Below are 23745 nucleotides of genomic sequence, written 5' to 3' on the forward strand. Positions count from 1 at the left end.
GTGGATTATTATAAGAGTCCAACGTAAACAAGATTCCGAACTCCAGCTAGCATTTTTCAGAGTGAATAAATATGTACTCCCTCTTTAAACAAATATAAAAGCGTTTGGATAACTAAAGTGCACAGAATAACTAAGGGTAGTAATCTAAACATTTTTATATTTATTTACAGGGAAAGTATTTTTAGAAGGAAATGAATGAATATGTTAATATAAACAAGATATCAATTACACATGACCGCGTTCAGTGCACAGGAGCATCTGCCCCCGCGGATGAGCAGTATAATAAATAAAAATAGCAAAAATGTCACATACAAAATGACACCATAGAAGACGACATTGACCTAAGAGGAGCTCTGGACAAAAAAAAATCAGAGTTTTGAGAAAGATTCAGTTTTAGACCCTGTTTGGTTTCAAATAAGTAACCAAATTATAAGTTGAAAAGTGCAAAAAGTGACTTATTTTGTCAAACAGACACAACTTATAAGTCACCCCAACTTATAAGTCATAAGTTGCTCCACCTCAACTTAAAACTTATAAGTCACCTACTTTTGCATGGAAAGGTGACTTATAAGTCAGATGACAATCAAACGGGCGTGACTTATAAGTCACTGGTTTTAAGTCACCTGACTTATAAGTCACTTGACTTATTGAAATCAAGCAGGGCCTTAAGTTTGGAGCATTGCTTTTGTTTTTCCTACCCCGAGCTTCCCCAATGTCATGTTGTTATGACATGACATTTTGCGCGCACATAGATAACTCGTTCATCTTTGATGTATCAAAAGTCAACATTTTTTTAACTTTGTTTTCTTTTTAATTTACTATTAATCCAGGAGTACATGAGATCATGATCATTGTGAACTTTCATCAATTACACCTAATATTTGCAACAATATAATATTAAGAACTAGTCTCGACATCAAAGATGTACACAGCGAAATTGTTACAAAATAAATAAATAAAAAACATGACCACAAAATTCGTACTAAAATGGTTAAAGAAAGATCTATAATAAACATAAACATCAATCACCAAGGATGACAGACTGTAAAGTAACATGGGTTATTCTCCAACAACAATAGCTAAAGGAAGAGTATCACACACGAGCACCGCCTTCGCTATATCTAACAACAGACACCAGATCACAGGTTTCATCCAAAACAAAAGGTCACAATCGTTAAGGTAACATAGCCATATCATTATCGTTGGACATAGGCTTTCCCAGCAATAATAAGGGGATAAGGCTCAAGGGATGGCCGTCGGAAAGCGGATCTATACGCCACTCGTGTCGCCCTTGTGGACGATGAGTTGAGTGTCTCTCTCTTTGTGGCAACTTATCCCTTATAACTTTTAACTCTTTATATGCCTCCTTAAATTTATATCCTTCAGATTTGAGAGTTAAATTGTGACCGTACCTAATTGAATTGTTATATTTAAATATATATTTTATTAAATACCCTATCCCTCATCACATAGATTTCAAACAATTGCACGGTATTTCTTAATTCATTTTGATGATTCAAAATCAATATACACAACAAATGAACCATGGACATGCACATTTGATCACCACTAAACATACATGGTATTTCATTTCATCACCACCAAAAGAAACCACCGTCACCCACATGACTACCACCATCTCCTCCATGTCTACCACCATCACCCACATGACCACCACCATCTCCTCCATGTTCACCATCGTCGCCCCCGCGGCAACCACCCCACCCCCATGAGAGACCCCCGACTGGTCCAAGTTATTTTCATGAGTGAGCTCTGAATACCTCTTTCCAGTGGCATCCATCATGGTTGAGTTCATAAACATGGTTGCGCGCTCTTTGGCCTTCTTCTCTTTTGCAAGGCTCTAGTCCTCAAGTGCAATCGTCTGCTCATTCGCTTGCACCTTGCTCTATTTGTACACCAACTTTGATCTCCGCTTCTCATCCTTCATGAACTTGGGCTCGTTCCAACTCGTCGCTTTATATTCTATGTGTTCGGTTGCCAAAGTTTTCTTGGTATCAGATATAACAAAGAGCTTCTCTTTGTAGGTGCGGACGCCCGCATGCCTATTCCTCCATTTTGTAATATTTTGTCCATCCGGCCTTTTGTGAAGATTTCCATTCTTGTAGTCATTGACTTCAACGGATATGCAAATCCATGGCCATGACCTGTTCAATGTGGTTCCAAAGTTCCTTTGAATCCACTTCTCATTGTTAACTAGTTGCATGTAGCAATGGTGCAATGTGAAGGCTTTGCCACTGCTCTTTTTCTTGTGTTGCTCGTACAACTCTTGGATGAGGGAGCCATACTCCCACATTGACACCCCACTAGGTGGATAATTGGTCACTAGATCAACACAACTGCACCATCAATTGCATTGTTCTTGGATGGTGCCCCACCGATGTCCAAGAGAGCCTTGAGTGTGATTGGATGGAACGGTCACATTGTTGCAACAGTAGTCTTCGGTCCTAGACCAAAACTTCTCCTTCAACTGAGGCATCAAGCGGGACATTCATCCAAACATGACACAAAGCAATTTCCTCTTCTTTGCTCTCTTGGAGCTTCCTTGTGTATCCACGGGATCATGGACCTCCTTCACTTCGATATCATCATCATCCTCACTCTCTTGTTTTGGATCATCACACCCATGATCACCACCATCATAATCCTCTAGATCATCGAGGTTCTAGATGTGTGGTTCCTCCAATTGAGACATGAACGTTCACCATGCTCCTCCACGTTACAATTAACAGGTACCAACAAGCACGCCAGAAACCTCCACAGCTTCAAGTCATCACCAATATTTTGAACGAAAAATAAAAGCACAAATTTTACCACTTCCGCATATCCTCGAACACTTTGGGGGCCATGGACCTTGGAAATGGGTGCGACGGCCAAACGTGCCTCGGGAGGAGGTGCACGGGTGGCTGGAGAAGAGCTATGAGCCATTCTATGGGAAGGAGGCATCAATGTGGACGCCTTCTTCTTCGTCGCCGCCTCGATGAGGACCTTCTTGGCCTCCATTGGGTTTCTTGCCCGCTTGTCACCGACCAGAGTGAACGGCCAGCATCGAGCAGTCACATCGCAGACGTTGCAGCCTTGCTACTGACCTTTGTTGACGACACGATAGTATGTACCACATTCTTCGTCTTGAGCTGCTTCATTAGCATGGGGGGTGGTGCATGGGTCAAACTGTTGAGGATCGTAGTAATTTCAAAAAAAATCATATGCCATACAAGGATCTATCTATGGAGAAACCAGCATCAAGCAAAGGGGTAGAGCATCTTCATACCTTTGAAGATCGCTAAGCGGAAGCGTTGCTAGAACACGGTTGATGGAGTCGTACTCGCAGCAATTCAGATCACAGTGGATTCCGATCTATGCGCCCAATGTCGGCGCCTCCGCGTTCAACACACGTGCAGCCCGGTGACGTCTCCAATGCCTTGATCCAGCAAGGAGGGAGAGGTTGAGGGAGAGATCTGGCAGCACGAAGGCGTGGTGACGGTGGAGCTACGTGGCACTCCGACAGGGCTTCAGCAAGCACTATGGAGGACGAGGAGGAGCAGGTGTAGGGTTGCGCCGAGAGAGAGAGAGAAAAGGTGTCGCAAATCTGCCCAAAAGCCTCACTACATATAGGAGGAGAGGGAGGAGGGTGCCCACCCTTAGAGTTTCCCACCCTAAGGGTGCGTAAGCCCTAGATGGCTTTTGGCGGCGGCCAAGGTGGTGGAGGCGCCCTATGGTGGGCCTTGAGGCCCAAGGTGGCCTCCCCACGCCTAGGGTTTGCCCCCTCCACCCCTTGCTGCGCCTTGGGCTGATTGTGGAGGCGCACCAGCCCACTTAGGGGCTGGTTCCCACCCAATCTTGGCCCATTTAGCAGCTTGGGGCTGGTGGCCCTTGCCAGTGGCCCCCCGGAACCCTTCCGGTAGTCCCGGTACATAACCGGTGTCGCCTGAAACACTTCCGGTGACCAAATTCTCACTTCCTATATATAAATCTTTATCTCCGGACAATTCTGGAACTCCTCGTGACGTCCAGGTTCTCATTCGGGACTCCAAACAACCTTCGTGACCACCTATACTATTCCCCTATAACCCTAGCGTCATCGAACCTTAAGTGTGTAGACCCTACGGGTTCAGCATGCAGACATGACCGAGACACCTCTTCGTTAAATAACCAATAGCGGGGTCTGGATATCCATGTTGGTTCGTGCATGTTGCTCGATAATCTCATCGGATGAACCACGATGTCGGGGCTTCAATTGATCCCGTATGCAAATCCCTTTGTCTATCGGTATGATACTTGCCCGAGATTCGATCGTCGGTATCCCTATACCTTGTTCAATCTTGTTACCAGCAAGTCTCTTTACTCGTTTCGTAACACATCATCTCGTGGCTAACTCCTTAGTCACAATGAGCTCAATATGATGATGGATTACCGAGTGGGCCCAGAGATACCTCTCCGTCACACGGAGTGACAAATCCCAGTTTCGATTCGTACAACCCAACAGATACCTTCGAAGATACCTATAGTGCACCTTTATAATCACCCAGTTATGTTGTGACGTTTGATACACCCAAAGCACTCCTACGGTATCCGGGAGTTGCACAATCTCATGGTCTAAGGAAATGGTACTTGACATTAGAAAAACTTTAGCAGATGAACAATACGATCTACTGCTATGCTTAGGATTGGGTCTTGTCCATCACATCATTTCCCAATGATGTGATCCCGTTATCAATGACATCCAATGTCCATGATCAAGAAACCATGATCATCTATTGATCAACGAGCTAGACAACTAGAGGCTTACTAGGGACACATTGTGATCTATATACTCACACGTGTATTACGGTTTCCGGTTAATACAATTATAGCATGAATAATAGACAATTATCATGAACCAGGAAATATAATAATAACCACTTTATTATTGCCTTTAGGGCATATTTCCAACACAAACTTCGGCGGTGTAGCGCTCAAGGGAGTGGCCGGAGGGGCAACACAAGAGTGATGCAGTTCCATTTCCGCCGGAGTTGAGACCTATGGCGGCGGTGGTGGGAAGAGCTCGCCTTGGGCATGATTTGAAAGTGGCTGATTTTTTTTCTTTTTCTGAGAATTGATTGCGGCTGAGCAAATATGAGAGTTGGGTTGGTTTTGGGAGTTAACTTCTTCAGAATTTTAGAAGTCAACTGCTTGAATGTTCGGCTAGCTGTGGTTAATTTGTCAAAATAGAAAAAAATAGGATTTACACCTAGCTAAGGCGCACTGGATACACTCGGATGTACGAGTACAGCTCCACTCGAGAGTGGTAACAACCCTATGTCTCGAGCCCTCAGGTTGATGTTTGCTTATGGGGTGTGTGATAATATGGGATGTTGAACCCTTGTTCAGTAGTTCGGGAGTGGCTTATGTAGAGTGTGCCACGACCAACCGGGCCTAATTACAAGGGTGAGTTAACTCTAATAACTACGAAAGTTACTAGTAACGATAGCTCTAACTCCGGCGTTACTGGTAACGCACGTCTTCACTATACTTCATGTGATAGTTTAAGTCTTTCGCCGTTGCAATCTCTTTGTAGCCCACGCCTTGTTGTAGTCCGAGTGTTGGGGCGCATCCGATTGATACAAGATGATCTGAGTGACCTTGTGCAAACCGAGTGAAGACATGCTTCTCTGAGTGAAGTTACGACTGCACCGATGGCTTTGGAAACACTTATGTTCATGTAGGGTCTTGTACAACCTTGTCAGTGGCCATGGACCTCGGCAATGGCTACGACGACCAAACGAGCCTTGAGAGGAGGTGCATGGGTGGCTGGAGAAGAGCCACGATCCATTCAATGGGAAGGAGGCATCGATGTGGACGCCTTCTTCTTCACCGCCGCCTCGGTGAGGACCTTCTTGGCCTTCATCGGGTTTCTTGCCCGCTTGGCACCAACCGGAGCAAGTGAAGGACCAACGTCGAGCAGTCGTCGCCGCGGACGTCACGCCTTGCTACTGACCTTTGTTGACGGCACGACAGTCCGTACCACATTCTTCGTCTTGAACCGCTTCATTAGCACAGGGGGTGGTGCATGGGTCAAACTTCAGCGGTGTAGCGCTTAAAGGAGTAGCCGGAGGGGCAGCGCAAGAGTGATGTGATTCCATTCCCACCGGAGTTGAGACATATGGCGGCGGCGGTGGGAAGAGCTCGCCTTGGGCAGGATTTGGAAGTGGCTGATTTTTTTTCTCTCGTGAGAATTGGTTGCGGTATGAGAGTTGGGCTGGTTTTGGAGTTAACTTCTTCAAAGTTTTAGAAGTCAACTGGTTGAATGTTCTGCTATGCGTAGTTAATTTGTCAAAATAGAAGAAAAAAAGAGGAGTTACAGGTTTTTATGGGATATAGATGCTCTAAGAGCATCTCTAGCACACCCCGTATAATACTACGACTATATCCGGCGACCTATACGGGTTTGGGTTATTTTTTCTGTCACACAGTAGATACTGCAAACGCGGCACGGCCTATAAAACTTTTGTAGTGACCCGTAAACGTGACCGCTCGAACGCTATTTCTACGGGTTCGACCGCTGGATGCGGGTCGAAACCATATCCCTCCGCCGCGGTGATGATGGAGCCGGAGGCCGAGGCGGTGCCGCAGCGACCTGTTGGGGGTGTCGTTGAACCGGAGGATTTCCTTCCCCCGGCGGAGGCGGATAGCTTGTTGCCCGCGCTGCTCGCGCGGAGTGCGCGGGTGTAACGCCCCGGACACATCCGCCGATGGTCGGGGGCGTTACACCCCCGCCGACGATCGTTACTCCTGACGAGATCTAGACTGGCCTCACATATCAATATGATCGCTTAACTTGGGAGTTCTGTTGGAATGGGCTCCCGGAAAAGAAGAAATTCCTTATTGATATGAGTAGTCTATCATCCCAAATAAGCCAGGCTATCACAGCGGGAGGCGGAAGAGGACCAGCAGCGTCGCCGGAGGGAAGAGGAGGTCGACACCGTGCTCTACGAGCAGGGTGTTGCGTCGGCGCTCGCCTTCGGCCACAAGCAGGAGGAGTGGCACCGCGAAGCCACACTGCACAGGAGAGCATCTACGTCGAGCTCTCCTCCGACAAGGACGACGACTGAGCGATGGGAGCATCTACTACCGCACGAGCTCGACTCCGGTGAGCTCGGTTTTACGGAGTGAGGTAGGATAGTTGCTCCGATAGGATAGTTTATCTGTACCCACCTTGTAGTATGTATGATCGTCTACTATGTAAAATAAACTATGAATGAAGTGTGTTTTTAATTTCGCCCGCGAGTGCCTTTTTTAAATTATGGACCTTTTTTAAATTATAAAGTTAGATTATACGAGATCTGTTTTGCGGTGTAATATTTCGTTCCGCAAAACACAACTTCGACAGACTGTAAAATGATTTTACAGGTCATAAATATGCGGGGTATGCTAGAGATGCTCTACGACTAGAAACACAACTTCGACAGACTGTAAAATGATTTTACAGGTCATAAATATGCGGGGTATGCTAGAGATGCTCTACGACTAGAAAGGAGAAAGAAGTAGGGAAGCGGGAGGATGAGGAAGATGAGCAGAGCAGAAGTTCGATGAGCAGAGCAGAAGTTCGATGTTTGCCAACAAAAAACGGTGGACAATTTGGTATAGTACACAAAAGAAACAGTTGAGGCATTCCAGGCAGAGAGCGCGGGCGGGTGAAGAAATTTCGTTAATTCTCAGCCTGGATAACATTTCAACAACAAAACAGCCTACTAACAAGGCCGCATGGATGTATCCATGTAATTTACATCTCAAGCAAGTTACTGCCTCCATCTCCAAGGCCCCGAACCGCCGCGGAACCCTCAGTCCCATATCGTCGCCGCCTTCTTCGGCGTCTGCATCTCGCTGTACGGCGCCCCGCCGCTCCTGGTGACCGGCCGACCAGACCGGAGCGCTGGCACCATCGGCGCCGCCATGTAGCTGCCACCCCGGGCGTAACCCCCACGCGCGTCGTACCTGCCGGCCACCGGCACAGGCACAGGCACAGGCGCTGGAGAGTACTGCGGCTGTGGGCTGCGGTAGGGGTTGTAGTTGCCCTGCGAGAACATGTGACCGCCGCCCGGGTGCACCGGCGAGCTGCTCATGTATCCAGCCAAGCCTCCGGGGCTGTCCCCGGCGTGGTCATGGAAGGCTTGCGGTGCAGCATTCAGGCCGCCGAGGTTGGGCGAGCTCCGGACACGCTGCATCCCGCCGCGGAACACGGCCTGCTCTACGATGTTGGCGCGCGGGGAGTTCCCCGCCGAGACGATGCCGTTGGGCTGGTCCGGGTACGGCGGGCTTCCGTCAGGCGTGCCGGGCACCGAGGCCACGTAGCGCTCCCGCTCCGGCTGGAGGTGGTGGTGCTGGTGATGGTAGTGCGGCTGGCTGCGCGCGTAGCTGACGTGGCGAGAAGACGGGACGGGGGCGGCGACGGCGGCGGAGACTTGGTGCGGCACGAAGACGTAGACGCGGAAACGGGGCGACGCGGACGGCGACCGCTTCGCCTCGAACCGGTCGTACTCGTCGAGCATGTGGCCCAGGTCCTCGTCGCAGGTGACGGACACGAGCACGTCGAGGTCGTCGGAGGATAGCAGCTGGTACTTGATGGCCGCCACATCCGTCTTGAACATCTCCTCCACCTTCTTCTTCAAATCTGCACGCGGGGGAGAGCAGATTTGAGCGCGCCGCGACATTGAAGCAACAAGAAACACACGCGCATCAACAAGGCATGGGTGGACGGACACGGCGTACGTACCGCGGAAGCGGATGGAGCGGGGCACGGCGAGGACGCGGGTGTCGCCGCCAATGTACTTGAGCGCGCCGTCGGACGGGCGGGGCATGATGCGGCCGCCGAAGCTGCAGAGTATCTTGAAGCGGACGCTGGGTGCGCCTCCTCCTCCACCACCACCACCGCTGCTGACGCTGGTCGGGGAAAGGTGCACGTCGTCGTCGGTGGTCGCGCCGCCCTCGGACTCCGCGGTCATCGTCGGCATCGCGTGTTCCATCTCTTGCTCGATCGAAGGCAAAGGGATATGCCGAGCACGCAAAGAATCTGCTGAGTACTGAATGGACCTGCGCAAGAGCATTCGGCGCTTAAGTAGATGCCGCCACGTTTGGTCAATGCGCATAAAATCCGCCCCGAATTATCCAAGCGTGATGCTTGCCACTTTCCCATTCCGCCATCTACAGTACATGAACCCATTTCTTGGTTCATCGGAGCAGGGTAGCCGAACACGAAGGATTGGCCACTAGAAGGGCCAAAAAAGAAAAAAGCAATCTTTCAAGAAAAAAGAAGATTCTGAAAGCAAGTGGCGCACACTTTCCTCTGTCAAATCAAATATGCGGGCATGATACGTCCGATGAACGAAGGGAACAGAGATGTTTAGGCAGGCAAATCGCAATCAGTCGCAGTCATTAATTAGAGACGAACAAACAACATGGCATGCCAGCCTTGCAAGTTACGGCCTTCCTTGCATCCAACCGCCACGCCATTATCCTCGGCGCGGCCACGAAAATAAATAAATGCAATTTTGTCCGGATCAAGGAGTCAGATAGGCGTCATCAAATCAAACCCACGAGTGGTAAACAATTCAAAAAAAAAAATCAAATCAAACCTATCAGAATCAAATGGGGGGCGTAGAAACCGCCGGGCAGCCGATGAACTAATGAAGATCCCAAATCGAAACTGGCAGAAGAAACAGTTATGAGCAGTAATCATGATGGGCGGAGAAACAGAGAAGGAAACTGGAGGGGAAGAAGAGAGAAGGAACCGAATGGTAAGGTACTCACCGGAAGGGGGGAACCGAACTCTCTAAATCCAACCAACCGGGCGGCTTGTGGAAGCGAAGAACGGGCGGCGGAGGAACTGGGAAATATTGTTGGGCTGGGACGGAATCAATCAAGCTACTACTACTAGGCAGCGACGAAGGACGGAACGACGGGCGGATCCCCCGGCCACCCACCCACCCGGCGAGCGGAGAGGCCCGCTGCGCTGCTTTATTGGTGCGGGATCGACCGTCCTCCCATCCGCGGGGAGGGCTGATCGACCTTCTTCCCTCTGCGAGGAGAGGAAGAGGGAAGAGGGGATCGGGGGGGCGGGACGCAGGCAGGCGAGCGAGCGTGGCCGTGCCGCGGATAGGGCGACGGGGGGTTGGATTTCAGGGCGGACCGGCCCCTGGATCTGAGGAGGCCGGCTATTCTCGGGGGGTTCCGTCCGTCTGCGCCCGGCCCGCCCGCTCGCTCGCTGCTAAATCGTCTCCCCCACCCTCGTGCCCGTGCCGGTGCCGCCTGGCTGTCGGTTAAGCAGAACCGTCGGGTCGCCAAACTCCCGAGTCATCCCGCTCCGAATATTCGTCGACTTGGTTGCGTTGCGTGTTGGCATGTGCGACTCGGCCGACCCGATCGTCGCTCGCGGCCGTGCGTGCGTGCGTGCGCCCAACGGACGGACGGGCGCGGGACGGATCGCGATCGCGATCGCGCGTCGGCGTACGGGCGTTCCGTCCGGTGATTGGACTATGCGGTGACGATGAAGGGGAGGGGGACACGTCTCGGGCCCTAGGCCGCTGCCACACGAGTAGTCGGTCGGACGTTTGTCCGGACTGCGGAGCGTGTGGTCGACGGTGTGGACTGGCCAACTTGTCATCAACACGCCCAGCAGCCTATCGTTCCATGGCAGATGCCGCTTCGATCGAATTGGCCCATGCGGAATATGTTCCTTTCTCTCCTTCATATCATAGTCAACTCCGCTCTCTTTTTTCGCCTACGGCTGTGGCAGCCCGGCGGGTGCTTCTTTTGTGTTGAATCAAAACCGAAAGGAGCGAGTAAATGATAGCTGTGTCATTCGCCTTAGATTTTTTTTTTCGAAAAAAGGAAGATGCTATCATCTTATTAAAAAGTAATAACAAAGATTCGACAAAAGTGCATAATTCAAAAGATTTCACAGGTCGAACTCATAATAACAAAAGTGAAATAGATGTCACATCTGGCTAAACGAGAAAAGTTACGATGACAAAACATTTATCCTGTTAGTCAGCCGACAACCAAACCAGTTAAAGATAGTTCGTGCTACCGTCTTTCACTAGTTGCATCCCAGTACTCAAAAGCTTCATGTATTCAATAGTTGTGAGTAATAATCATGTACGGAACCATGTCATAGCTCTGAAGATAGCCTGCAAAAAGTTGGTGAAGTTTTTCCTATTAAATATCACATGATTTGTGCAGTTCCATATAGCCTAGAATAAATCACATATCCCTATCCCGGATATGACTCGCAATATTTGCTTGCACTCTATTAATGCACGTCCCAAATAACATATTCATACTAATTGGAGGGTCAAAATGTTAAAGGCTATATGTATAATACATCGTCAAAAACAACATCGGGTGTTCCCTACCCATCTTCGCTTAATCAAATTGTCCTTTGTCACAATCACTCCCTTGTGAACGAACTATATAAATATTTTAATTCTTAATGGAACTTTAACCTTCCACATGTGAATGGATGACGATAATGGCCTAGAATCAATAAGATCCAGATACATCTATTTCACGTAGGAAGTACCACTTGCACTTAATATTCAATGAATAGCATCTCATTGGTCACTGCGTTGAACTTCCATCAACCTATGGACCAAGTGCAACCATGAATTTCATCGTTCCCCAACCAAAGATCTTCTGAATTGTATATTTAGAGGGGTCAATTGTAATACCGTAGCAACATAGTATTCCTTACGTTGCACAATATTATAAAGGATAAAGGGTAGGATACTATATAGCCAAGCGCATCTCCTCTAACCATGTATTATCCCAAAATCTAGTGGTGTTGCCATTACTAACATTAAATTTCACCCTATGAGAAAAACTATCTTTCATTCTCCTTAGCCCTTTTCAAAAAGGTGAATCAGAGGGTTTAAGTGCAACCTACATCAAAGTCTTAGATTGTAGGTATTTATTGCAAAGAACTTGTACCCACATACCTTCCATCTCAATAGACAACCTGAAGAGCCACTTGCTAAGAAGGCATTTATTTTTAATTTCTAAATACTCAATCCCTAACCTGCCTTGCTCTTTGGGTCTACATATATTATCCCATCTCGCAAGCATGTACTTCTTCTTGGTATCATCACTTTGCGAGAAGAAACGAGAACGATAGAAATCAAAGGTATTAACTTTGTCGGTGGCTTCAAATCTCAATAAGAGAGTTTGTGGGAAACTAGCTCAAGGGAAAAAAGAAGGATTAAAAAGAAAAGCAGTAGCACAATCGATTGGGAAAGAAAGGCTAGAATTATAAATCCTGAAGATTATAGCATGCATGTCAAAAGAAGGATTTAACTCATGGTAAAAAGGAAGGAAGTACTATCATCGATTCGAAAATAATTAACTCATATCGTGTGAAGGGAGATGTTGCATGTCATTTTTTTAACGTCCACGTCTCGGCCTTGGGACACGTCCATGCCACATCGACATAACTTTACTACACCCGTCCAGTTTATTAGGAGAACATAGAAACCGACTTTGTACTCGACTTCAAATCCAAACCTGAGCCGATGGCGTGCGTCTTCATACATTAAGGAGAGAAATCGTGACTGACGATTCGCGACCAACAATATGTATGTATACTGCAACAAGAGGTAATAGCACCAGGGGTACTAGAACTTGCACCGAATGTGACAGTTTAGTCCTAGAAGTTGCAAAGTGACCCTATCCAGTCCCAGAACTTGCACCTCATGTGCATACCCAGTCCACAACCAATAGGAGCTCGCCAATTGGACCGGGTGGGACCAGACGTGTCAGCTCTCGTCGTTTTGCACACAACCCCCTGCGTTTAAGCCAAATTAATTTAGCTACACCACCAGCCAGCACCGGAATTAATTTAGCCCTCCTCCCAGCAGGAGATAGTTTTCTTCTCCCCCCCCCAGCAGGCTCACACTCGTCGCCCCAGCCCCTCTTTGTTTCTCTTTTCCCCCAGCAGGTTCATGTTGCCAGCATGGTATCCTGGAGTGACGGATCAATCTCCTCCTCCTCAGACAACGACATCAGCAGTCCGATGAGCTCCTCTTCTTCTCCTCCTCCTGCATTTAGGGTTCTGCAAAATGGGGATTTTCTAATCATATTCTCTCTTAGGCTCCTCCTACCATTTTGTGCCTGGAATGGAGAGGCCTAGCTGCAGATCTAAGTGCTAGATGTGAACACCAAGCCATATGTGAGAAATTTGTTGCCTTTCAGTCACTGGATAGTGGAAGAAGATTCTTAGGTTGTACACAAAAGGTTAGTGGATTATCAGATCTACACATTTTCAGAATTCTGGTTGTTGTAAACTTGTTTATGTAGCTTAGATCTGCAGGTTTTCATGTGGAATAGTTTTTTTGCAAAAGATAGGTTTTCATGTGAATAATAGCCAATCAGTAATGTGTAAAAGATATTATTCAGAAATATGAATTCAGATAGCAAAATGTCTGTTGTTTAGATAACATAATGTTTATTATTGAGATAACAGAAAGTTTATTATTCAGATAAGCACCTTATTTGTTTTTAATTGAGATAAGCCACCTTATTCAGATAAGGGTATTGATGTGGCTATGTGGACTGAATTTTGTTTCTGTTTTTTAATTCATAGGAAGGATCTAAATGTGGCTATGTGCACTCGGTTGACCCAGAGGGGCCTCCTCAGTTGAAGATGAGCCTCGCTTGGGTGTGGTACATGTATGAAGATGAGAACAAGCTTAGGCTTACTAATAATCTTGCTAATATTGAAGAAAATTTAAAGGTCCTGAAAGAGAAGGAGAAGATGGAAAAGGATTTGAGGTTTTTCAAGGTAGATTTTGCTAAGATGGTAGCTTACAAAGAGGAGGCATTGGCCCAGCTAGGAAACACACAGATTGCTCTTAGTGACCTAAAGGAAGAGCTACAGAAGAAGAGCATTTCACACAAATCTGCCACAAATATTCATGAAGTAGTCAGGGCTAAGAGCATCTCCAATAGATGGTCCAAAATTTGGCGGTCCAAAACCGAAGATGTAAATTTTAGACCGCCAAAAAGTGCGTTTTGGAGCTTCGAAAAAAGGTCAACTCCAACAGATGGTACAAATTCTCATGGTCCAAAAGACCAACTCCAATAGATGGTCCAAAACCGGCCAACAGCCGCGCGTCTGTTGTTCAGCCGCTGTCCAGCCACTGTACAGCCGCACATATTGCATAAAAACATGTTTTGAAACAACATAAAGAATTTCATGTCCACAATATCAAATTATTATATAGTTCTTCAGATCCAGGAGATGAAATGCAACACAAATACAACATAGTTTTGCATAATACAACATAGTTTTGAACAAATAAATAATGAATCTATGCGGATCTTTCGCCATGCCATTTCCAATGCTCTTCCATCAAATCTTTCTGGAGTTGGTCATGCACATCGGTGTCTCTAATCTCGTTGTACACCTTCATGAAACGGCTGATGCGCTGTTCTTTTCGTATGGGGTTAACAGGAATGCCCATCAAATGATAGAAGTTGTAATCTAAATGTTTTCCACGCTCGTTCTCAATGATCATGTTATGCATGATCACGCAAACGGTCATGATGTACCAAAGGATCTTTTGATCCCAAAATCTAGATGGTCCTCGCACAATAGCAAATTGGGATTGCAAAATCCCAAATGCCCTCTCAACATCTTTTCTAGCCGCCGCTTGTGCATTATGAAAGACAAGTTATTTTTTACCTTCAGGTTTTGCAACCGGCTTTACGAATGTACTCCACCTCGGGTAGATCCCATCTGCAAGTTAGTACCCATAGTTGTAGGTAAGGCCATTTTCTTAGAAGGTCACCGGTGGTGCTTCTCCATTTGCTAAGTTGGCAAAGAGAGGTGACCGGTCGAGCACCTTGATGTCATTGCAAGAACCGGACATACTAAAATATGCATGCCAAATCCATGTTTCATGATCAACAACTGCCTCAAGAATGATAGTGGCATCCTTTCCCACGACCCTTGAATTGTCCATGCCATGCTTTTGGACAGTTCTTCCATTTCCAATGCATGCAATCCATAGACCCGAGCATACCTAGAAACCCTCGAGCTTTGTTCATCTCCAAAAGCCTCTGAGTGTCGTGAGCATTAGGTGCTCTCAAGTACTGTGGACAGAACACTTCTACCATAGCTATTGCGAATTACTTGACATAGAAGATAGAAGTGCTCTCTGCCATCGCCAAGTTGTCATCAATGTAATCTGCCGGAACACCATATGACATCATGCGCAAAGCGGCAGTGACCTTCTGCTCAATGCTATGGCCAAACAACCCGACATAATTCCTTCTGTGCTCGAAGACTGGATTATGCTGCTTCACGGAATTGCAAATGCGGAAGAACAAGTCTTTCGACATTCTGAAACAGCGTCGAAAGTAATTCTCCGGAAAAACAGGTGATGATGCAAAGTAGTTGCGCACCAACCGCTTGTACGCATCAATCTGTTCTCTCCGAATGAACGCACGACAATAAACGGAACCATCGTGCTTCAGTTTCGTCCTCTTGTGCATGGCCACTAGCATATCAACCTCCTCTTCTTCATGCAAATCAAATTCCTCGTCCGACGATGAATCATCCATGAAAGAGGAGTCAACCGAGCTCATCTACATTGCACACAAACACTGTCAAACATACTATCCAATCCCAAGTTAAATCATCAAGTTTCGTCATTTTTTACCTTGGGGAATTCCGTCGAACACCTAGTGCGCGCGGTGGAAGAAGATGGCCACCGGTTGGACTGGCTGCTGCGGGCGGCTACGGACGGCTGCGGGCGGCTCCTCCGGACGGCGACGGTGATAAGAAAAGAGCTTCGAGGCCGACGAAGAGGAGCTCGGCGGACGGTGAACAGTAATTCGGCAGCCGGGCGGAGGGCTTCATGCGGCGATTGTGCGGCCAGCGCAACAGCCGTGAACAGGCTCACGGCAGACGGGGACGAGGTCGGCAGCAGCCTTAGACCCGACGGAGGCCTACCGCGGCAGCCGGACCTCCAGAGGCGCCGAATCCCGCGCTGGCTACCTCCCGATTTGACGGTGTTCGAGCGGCTGCGAGCCAGCTACCGGCGAGGGAGGCGACGGCGGTGGAGGGCGGCGACGGGGATTTGGGGTGGTGGCGGCGCCGACGGTGTGGTTTTCGGCGGTCGCGACGGCGGATTCCGGCTGGCTGGTCTTTGGGCGGGCAGACGGGCGCGGGCGGGAACGGAAAGGAAGTGGCGGTTGGGCTTTCGCGGGCAGCGGCTGGTTTTGGATGAGATGCACCTCGTGATGTAAATTTGCACGTGGAGGTGTTGGATTTTACATCACAAGGAGGCCGCGGTCCAATTTTTTTTGCATATGGACCGTCTGTAGGAGCACCGTTTTTTGCCCCAGACGGTCCAAAAGTTAGTTATTTTTACATTTGGACCATCTATTGGAGATGCTCTAAGAGAGAGAAATATATCAAACTAATGAAGCAAGAGCTTGAGCTCTTGAAGCAGGAGAGGGAAAATACAATGAATGAGAGGGATGATGTAATGCAAGAGGTGGACAAATTGATGCAAGAGAGGGATGACTTGAAGAAAGAGAAAAAAAGTTAGAGTACATGATTGGTGACCTATTCAAGCATAAGGAAGAGACAAAATCAAAGATAAGAAAGGTCAGGTAGATATTAGATGAATTTGATTGATTAATGGATGTATTGTTTGGTGAGACCTTAGTAATGTAACATGTGTTATTTGCTGAATTCTTAGACTTTATGTTTATCCAGAAGACTGATTGGTTATTTGCACTAAACTGATTTTATGTTTTAACAAAACTACATTTTAATGCTTTTTGCTGAACTTTGCTCATTATAGCTGCCACTACATGCTTTCCTTAATTTTGCTCATTATAGTAAGTGGACCACCATGGTGCAATACATACACATGCAGAATGAAACAAGAGAAGCAATGCATTGGTACTTATATACAAAAAAATAACCTGAGGAATAGCATACCCTTAACAATGAGTCCAAAAGATTTCTAACTTATATGCTGTCATGTATATCAGCATACCTAAAACTACAGATCACCCAATATTTCTAACTTATATGCTCTCATATACCAGCATACCGAACATAACCTTGTTCAGCAGCTTCTTCTTCACTTCTTGAGCATCTTGAGCCACTCGGAGCGGCGCGCTGCCACAAGGATGGGCCTCTTCTTATTCTCTTTGCACTCCTCTGCTGCCAGCAACTCCTCCTCATTCTGAACTTCTTTCTTGACAACGACGGCTTCTTCCAGATCTACAATATCCGGCAACTTCTCCACGTCTATTAGGATTTCTTTGTCCCACTCGACTACGGCGACGACCGACCCGACCATCTCCACCTCTGCCTTTGCCTCGTCGTCAGAGAGGACGATGAACTTGTCAGATGCCTCGTCGTTGGATTTGTCATTAGGCCCCAGGACAGAGAGATTCAGGCTGTTAGATATGGTGTTCACTAGCGCACGGAGAGCAAGCAATGCGTCAGAGGCATGCTCGGCCCTCGACGCAATGCGCTCCTAATCCGGTTGGGCAGCGGCAAGGTGGATGAGCGGTACATCCACCACCTAGCGCGTTGTGCAGGGTCGGGGGAGCGATGCACCTCCCGCATTACCCAAAGGAGGACGGTGGCGGTTGGGATGTTGAGGCCATCGGGGAAAGCACGGATCTTTTCATCATCCGTCATCACCTTCACCAGGCCCTGGGCGTGGTTCCTCATCATCTGCACGGATGGGAACCATCGCGCGATCTCTCAATACTGCTGGCGTATCTCGACGTTGTCGCGGCCGAGGTCTTCGATGGCCTTCTGCAAGGCGAGACTCTGCTCCATGGCGACGGAGGCGGTGGCTAGCGATGATTTCGGTGCTGGCTATGACAGGGGAATGAGGAGTGGGAGTGGGTATTGGGGATTGGGGAGTGACAGCGGTGGCACGACATGTCTTGAAGCCAGAGAAAACCAAACGGCAAATGCCACCCTCCCTCGCGGGACATGTCTTAATAACTACAATAAAAGGTAGTACTCTAACAAATCAGTACTCCTATTCTACTCGCATTGCACGACTCTTTGAAAATACAGGTCATGGGTTCGAGCCCCAAGAAAAAACATTTTTTTCTTTCATTTTTTTGCAATATTTCATACACACAGAGCACCACAATAAGACCATCATTCCAATTTTTTGCATCATGGTTTTTTGGAATATATGACCACAGTAAGAGCACCAAAAGATAGGGTGTTTTACCACTGTTTTACACCACAAAAGGCCATTCATTAGGTTACATCATAGTAGCCTTTACATCAAAGAGGTGGAGGCACCATATCTTCAAGAGGAGCATTAAGATCGGGTATGCTCCTATCATCTCCAAAGAGGAGCCAGTATGCCCCTCTTACCCTTCCAGTTGTAGTTCCTGATGAAAAATCTCCCCTTCCTCTTCTTCCTGTTGGATTAACTGCCCCTGCAACTACTCCTGCTTCAAGACGTGCCCCCGCACCAGCTCCTCTTGATCTGCCTGCACCTGAAGCTGCTGCTCTTGCTCTGCCTGCACTTGAAGCTGCTCCTCTTGCCCTTCTCCTTGCTCTTGCAGAAGATTCGGATGTTTGACCTATATCAAGTGTTGTGTTTGCCCTGGTCAGCATGGCAGTACTCATTTCTGTAGTCACCCTTGGCTGGGGTATTTCAGCCTCAGCACAAGCAACAAAGGATGAGTGCTCTGGCAATAGGCCATGAACCCTATTAGGAGGCCTTCTAGCAAGCTCCGTCTGAGCCATGTTGTAGACCATACTTGTTGGTGATTCAATTGGATTCAAAACATGATCTGCCTGGGTGGGGTAGATGTTCTGCAAATTCAGTTAAAATTTTAGTCTGAGTCTAATATGAAGTGCAGTTACACGTTCAGTTTAAGTACAATATACCTGTAGGAATGTTGGCTCATCATAATTTTCATCAACCACCTCCACTCCCTCTTCAATGAGAGCTTCTTGCCATCTGTAGTGGCCCTCCCTATTATGATCAGACCTGCCACAAATTGAGCAGTGCATTGTAACACCTTTCTTGTTCAAGACCCTTACATCATTTTTAATCTTCTCCTCTGGTGTCTTCTCCCTATTCTTCTTGGGCCTTCCCAACTGTTTAGTAAACTCTGGTGGATGCACTTTGTAAGTATTCTGTATTTGCCAATCCTTTGGGTCTGCAAGAGGGCAAAGAGTGTATCCATATGCCTTCACATATTTTTGAACTATATAGCAATCATGAACCATTGTCTCTGGGTCAATCCTCTCCTCTCCGCAACAATCTATGGAATGCTTGCATGGTACCCTAGAGAACTGCCATCTCATGCATTCACATGTGTGCTTGCAAAGGTCCACCATGTAGCCAGAGTTACCAGACTGAACTCTGAAGATTTGTTGGCCAGCTTCTGATACATGATAGTTTGCAGCAAACTCAGTGTTTTTCTCTAGTTTCTTCCTTATCTTTGGGCATATTCTATGCCGTGTCCACTTTTCTATAGCTTCTCTCTGTTTACTCACTATCTTGTGCATGATCTTGTAAAAGATATATTCAAGCATACTAAGCATTCCATCTCTCTGCCATCAAGGATGTAGTTGTTAAACACTTCAGAGTTATTGTTCAACGAAATATCACATTTCGGAAATGTACTGAAAAATGCCTTGCACCAGGTCTTTGCCTCAAGTCTTTCAGTCCAATGGAAGGCAACTCGAGAGCGCTCATCCATTTTTTGACAGTTCACTCTCCACTTCACCTTGTTTGGTGATCTTGAAATGGCCCATAAATCTTGCTTCAGTACCTCTCCTTTGTGCTTCTCATTAAATTTTTGATAAATATGCCTCACACAAAACCTGTGTTCTGAATCTAGCCAAACTTTATGCACTGCATTTATTAATCCTTTCTGCTTATCACTCATAACTGTGAAAGGAGCAGTGTTGGTGATGTTCAGATCATCTCTTAGAGTGGTCAGAAACCACTCCCAAGAACCAGTGCATTCTGCTTCCACCCAACCAATTGCAATGGCGAAAATGCAGTCATTTGGATCAATTCCAACAGCACTAAGAAGCACTCCTTTGAATTTGGTTTTCATGTGACAACCATCAATAAATAGAATGGGCCTACAACCTTTTAGCCACCCTCTCTTACATGCATCATATGACCAGTGCAATGTTTTCAAACATTTCTTGTCCACTCGAAATTTTGTATCTTTCACGAGTGTAGTTGTGAGCAGAAATGTAGAGCCAGGGTCCTTGCTCCTTAACTCATGGCCATAATCCCATAGCCTACTAAACTGTTCTTCCTAATCACCATGGATCTGCTTAAGTTCTTGTGTTCTAGCCCTAGCTAACTTCCATCTGTTAGGAGTAACATTAAATTCCTTAGTTATTTTCCTTGCAAATGTTCCAAGTGATATCTTCTGGGCATCTCTGAATTCTTTAATGAATGTCTTGCACAGGAATTTAGCTGTCAAATCCTTTAACCTCCATTTCTTCTGACACAAATGCAATGGATTGTATGCCTTGATCACAAATCCTATAGTCATGTTATCATTGCGAGCCTTGAGCAGCCATGGGCACCCTGTGTGACAAACTGCCTCTAACCTTATCTTGTCATTCTTCAGCTTGTTAAGCCGCACTCTGTTTCTTATTGCATATGCACTTAAAGCTTTCCCGAGCTCAACCACATCACCAAATACCATACCCAAAGTAAAGACAGGGGATTTCATGTCCACCTTGGAATTGAAAGCTCTGAACTTATACTTAAGTTGTTCTTGTTGTTCAATGGACAGGTTGAGATCTTCATCTTCATGTAAATATTCAGGCTCAACATGTTCCACCTCTGGCTCAGCCTCTTCATCAACATCATAGTCAATGGTATCTTCATAAAGATCATCATATCCATCATCTATGTCATAATCACTGTCATTGACATCTGATTCTGACAACAACACACCATCAGTCAACAAGTTTGGATGGGCAGCAACATTCAACAAGTTTGGATGGACACCATCAGCCAGCAAGTTTGGATGGGAAGCATCAGTAAGCAAGTTTGGATGGGCAGCATCAGTAAGCAAGTTTTAATGGGCAACATCATTCAACAAATTTGGGTCTGCACCATCAGTAAGCACATGCATGTGTGTGTACAACAACAATAAGAAGATTTGAAGCATCACCAAGCAAATGCTATGGTTCTGTGCTAGGTTCTACAACCTGTGAAATTGGATTATCAACATTGAAACAAATGATGTTGTCCATAGATGCTGAATTGCTTGCATCAACAGTACAGTTGGGCATTCTAACAGGGCTTTCAATTAATGCCTCCTTCAGTATCAAATCTTGCCTGAAATTACTGATGAAGTCTGAATGGTCATCCATTATTTCAAGCACTTTATGCTTACCACTAGCTTCGATCACTTGCTATAGATCCTCGTCATCTGTAATTCAGACCATGCCATCTGATATTTTCTTTGTCAGGTAAACACCAATAGATGATGTGCTGAATCTTAGGATATCCCAACCAATTTAGGTGCTCTTCTAATACTGCATATGAAAATGTGCCAGGATCTACATAGTCCAACAGCTCCACAGAAGAGTTGTAATACTCCAGTTCACTTACTGCTCCTAAGAAAATGCCACCATGCTCAATTTCCACTGAGAAAAGGGAGTTTCAACACTTTTTCCCATTAATGATTCACAAACTGCATCCAAATAGTTAAAATTACAGTTAAAATTTTAGTTTTTAATACTACACTGAAAATAGCAGCACCATATGTACTACTAATGTTCTCAAGAAAATCAGATCTGAGCAGCAGCAGCAACTGGTGTTCTCACAAGATCTAACAAAAAACCATAAGAATAGCTCCATCGCACAGACTGGGGATCAAATGTACCTTGCACAAAACAACAAGAGCTCCATCGCATAGACTGAGGATCAAAGCAGAGAGGAGGAGCAAAACAGAGGGGAGGGAGGCGAGGGAGGGTAGAAGCACCGTAGTCAGGGGTAGACGGAGGGTGTCCGCACGAGGTGGGTCGAGGAAGGAGGTTCCCAACTGCCACCAAAGAACTCCGGCGAGGCCATCAGTGTGGCTCCCGCAGCTCTGACACATGAGAGGAAACATGACGAGGTGTTGGTGCCGACGGTGTGTGTGGGGGGGGGGGGGATAATGCGACACAGGAGAGGGAACAACACTTATTAGGCATATTAAATTCAGGTGTCTTTCTACCGACAGGTGAAGAAAAATTTGGGTTAAACACATGGGGTTGTGTGCAAAACGATGAGAGCTGACCCGCCTGGTCCCACCTGGTCCAGTTGGTGGCCTCCTATTGGTTGTGGAGTGGATTTGCACATCACATGCAAGTTCTGGGACTGGGTAGGATCACTTTGCAACTTCTAGGACTAAACTGTCACATTCGGTGCATGTTCTAGTACCCCTGGTGCTATTACCTCTAGTGCATGTTCTAGTTGGATTACTTGGTGGAAGAGTTTATGTTCAGATCCTTGATGCTATTCATTACACCTCTGATCATGATTATGATTATGCTTTCTGAGTAGTTACTTTTGTTCCTGAAGACATGGGATAAGTCATGTTGATAATAGTCATGTGAATTTGGTATTTGTTCGGTATTTTGATATGATGTATGTTGTATTTTCCTCTAGTGGTGTTATGTGAACGTCGACTACATAACACTTCACCATGTTTGGGCCTAGAGGAAGGCATTGGGGAGTAGTAAGTAGATGATGGGTTGCTAGAGTGACAGAAGCTTAAACCCCAGTCTATGTGTTGCTTCGTAAGGGGCTGATTTGGATCCACTAGTTTAATGCTATGGTTAGACGTTGTCTTAATTCTTCTTTCGTAGTTGCGGACGCTTGCGAGAGGGGTTAATCATAAGTGGGATGCTTGTCCAAGTAAGGGCAGTACCCAAGCGCCGGTCCACCCACATATCAAACTATCAAAGTAACGAACGCGAATCATATGAACATGATGAAACTAGCATGACAGAAATTCCCGTGTGTCCTCGGGAGCGTTTTTCCTCCTATAAGACTTTGTTCAGGCTTGTCCCTTGCTACAAAAGGGATTGGGCCACTTGCTACATCGTTGCTACTACTTGTTACTTGTTACTTTTCGCTTGCTACGTTTCACCTTGCTACACCATCACTTGTTACCGCTACTTTCAGTGCTTGCAGTTATTACCTTGCTGAAAACCGTTTATGAGAGCCTTCTGCTCCTCGTTGGGTTCGGCACTCTTACTTATCAAAAGGACTACGATTGATCCCCTATACTTGTGGGTCATCAAGACTCTTTTCTGGCGCCGTTGCCGGGGAGTGAAGCGCCTTTGGTAAGTGGAATTTGGTAAGGAAACATTTATATACTGTGCTGAAATTTATTGTCACTTGTCACTATGGAAACTATTCCTTTGAGGAATTTGTTCGGGGTATCTTCACCACGAAAGGAAGCACGAGGAGTTGTTCCTCAACCTGAGGTACCTACTGAAAATATCTTTTATGAAATTCCTTCGGGTATGCTTGAGAAACTGTTGGCTAATCCTTTTACAGGAGATGGATCTTCACATCGAGACTTGCATCTGATCTATGTAGATGAAGTTTGTGGTTTATTTAAGCTTGCAGGTTTGCCCGAGGATGAGGTAAATAAGAAATTATTTCCTTTATCTTTGAAGGATAAGGCGTTGATATGGTATAGGCTATGTGATGA

At 46.5% G+C, this 23745-nt stretch overlaps 1 protein-coding gene across 3 annotated transcripts; it reads right to left on the minus strand.

Annotated features, from left to right (window-relative positions):
- Positions 1–7692: 7692 nt before the first annotated feature.
- On the minus strand, positions 7693–10280 carry LOC123443128. Of its 3 annotated transcripts, XM_045119421.1 has the most exons (4): positions 9805–10280; positions 9630–9700; positions 8771–9087; positions 7693–8668 (listed from the first exon to the last, which is right to left on the minus strand). In XM_045119421.1, the coding sequence occupies exons 3-4, from the start codon at positions 9018–9020 to the stop codon at positions 7839–7841; spliced, it is 1080 nt and encodes a 359-aa protein (XP_044975356.1). In that variant the 5' UTR covers positions 9021–9087; positions 9630–9700; positions 9805–10280; the 3' UTR covers positions 7693–7838. The 3 variants fall into 3 exon arrangements, with proteins under 3 accessions (XP_044975356.1, XP_044975347.1, XP_044975339.1); XM_045119412.1 differs by lacking the exon at positions 9630–9700; XM_045119404.1 differs by lacking the exons at positions 9630–9700; positions 9805–10280 and having other exon boundaries at positions 8771–9623.
- Between the last annotated feature and the right edge of the window lie 13465 nt (positions 10281–23745).

This window comes from Hordeum vulgare, chromosome 1H (genome assembly GCF_904849725.1).
Source record: "Hordeum vulgare subsp. vulgare chromosome 1H, MorexV3_pseudomolecules_assembly, whole genome shotgun sequence".
In the NCBI taxonomy this organism is placed as follows: domain Eukaryota; kingdom Viridiplantae; phylum Streptophyta; class Magnoliopsida; order Poales; family Poaceae; genus Hordeum; species Hordeum vulgare.

Bases quoted from the DNA above. Each gene is read 5' to 3' on its own strand.
- LOC123443128 (XM_045119404.1), bottom strand. From the start codon at position 9,143: ATGCGCATTGACCAAACGTGGCGGCATCTACTTAAGCGCCGAATGCTC. The intron at 8,669-8,770 runs GTACGTACGCCG...CCCCGCGTGCAG, and splicing joins CCGCTCCATCCGCTTCCGCG to ATTTGAAGAAGAAGGTGGAG.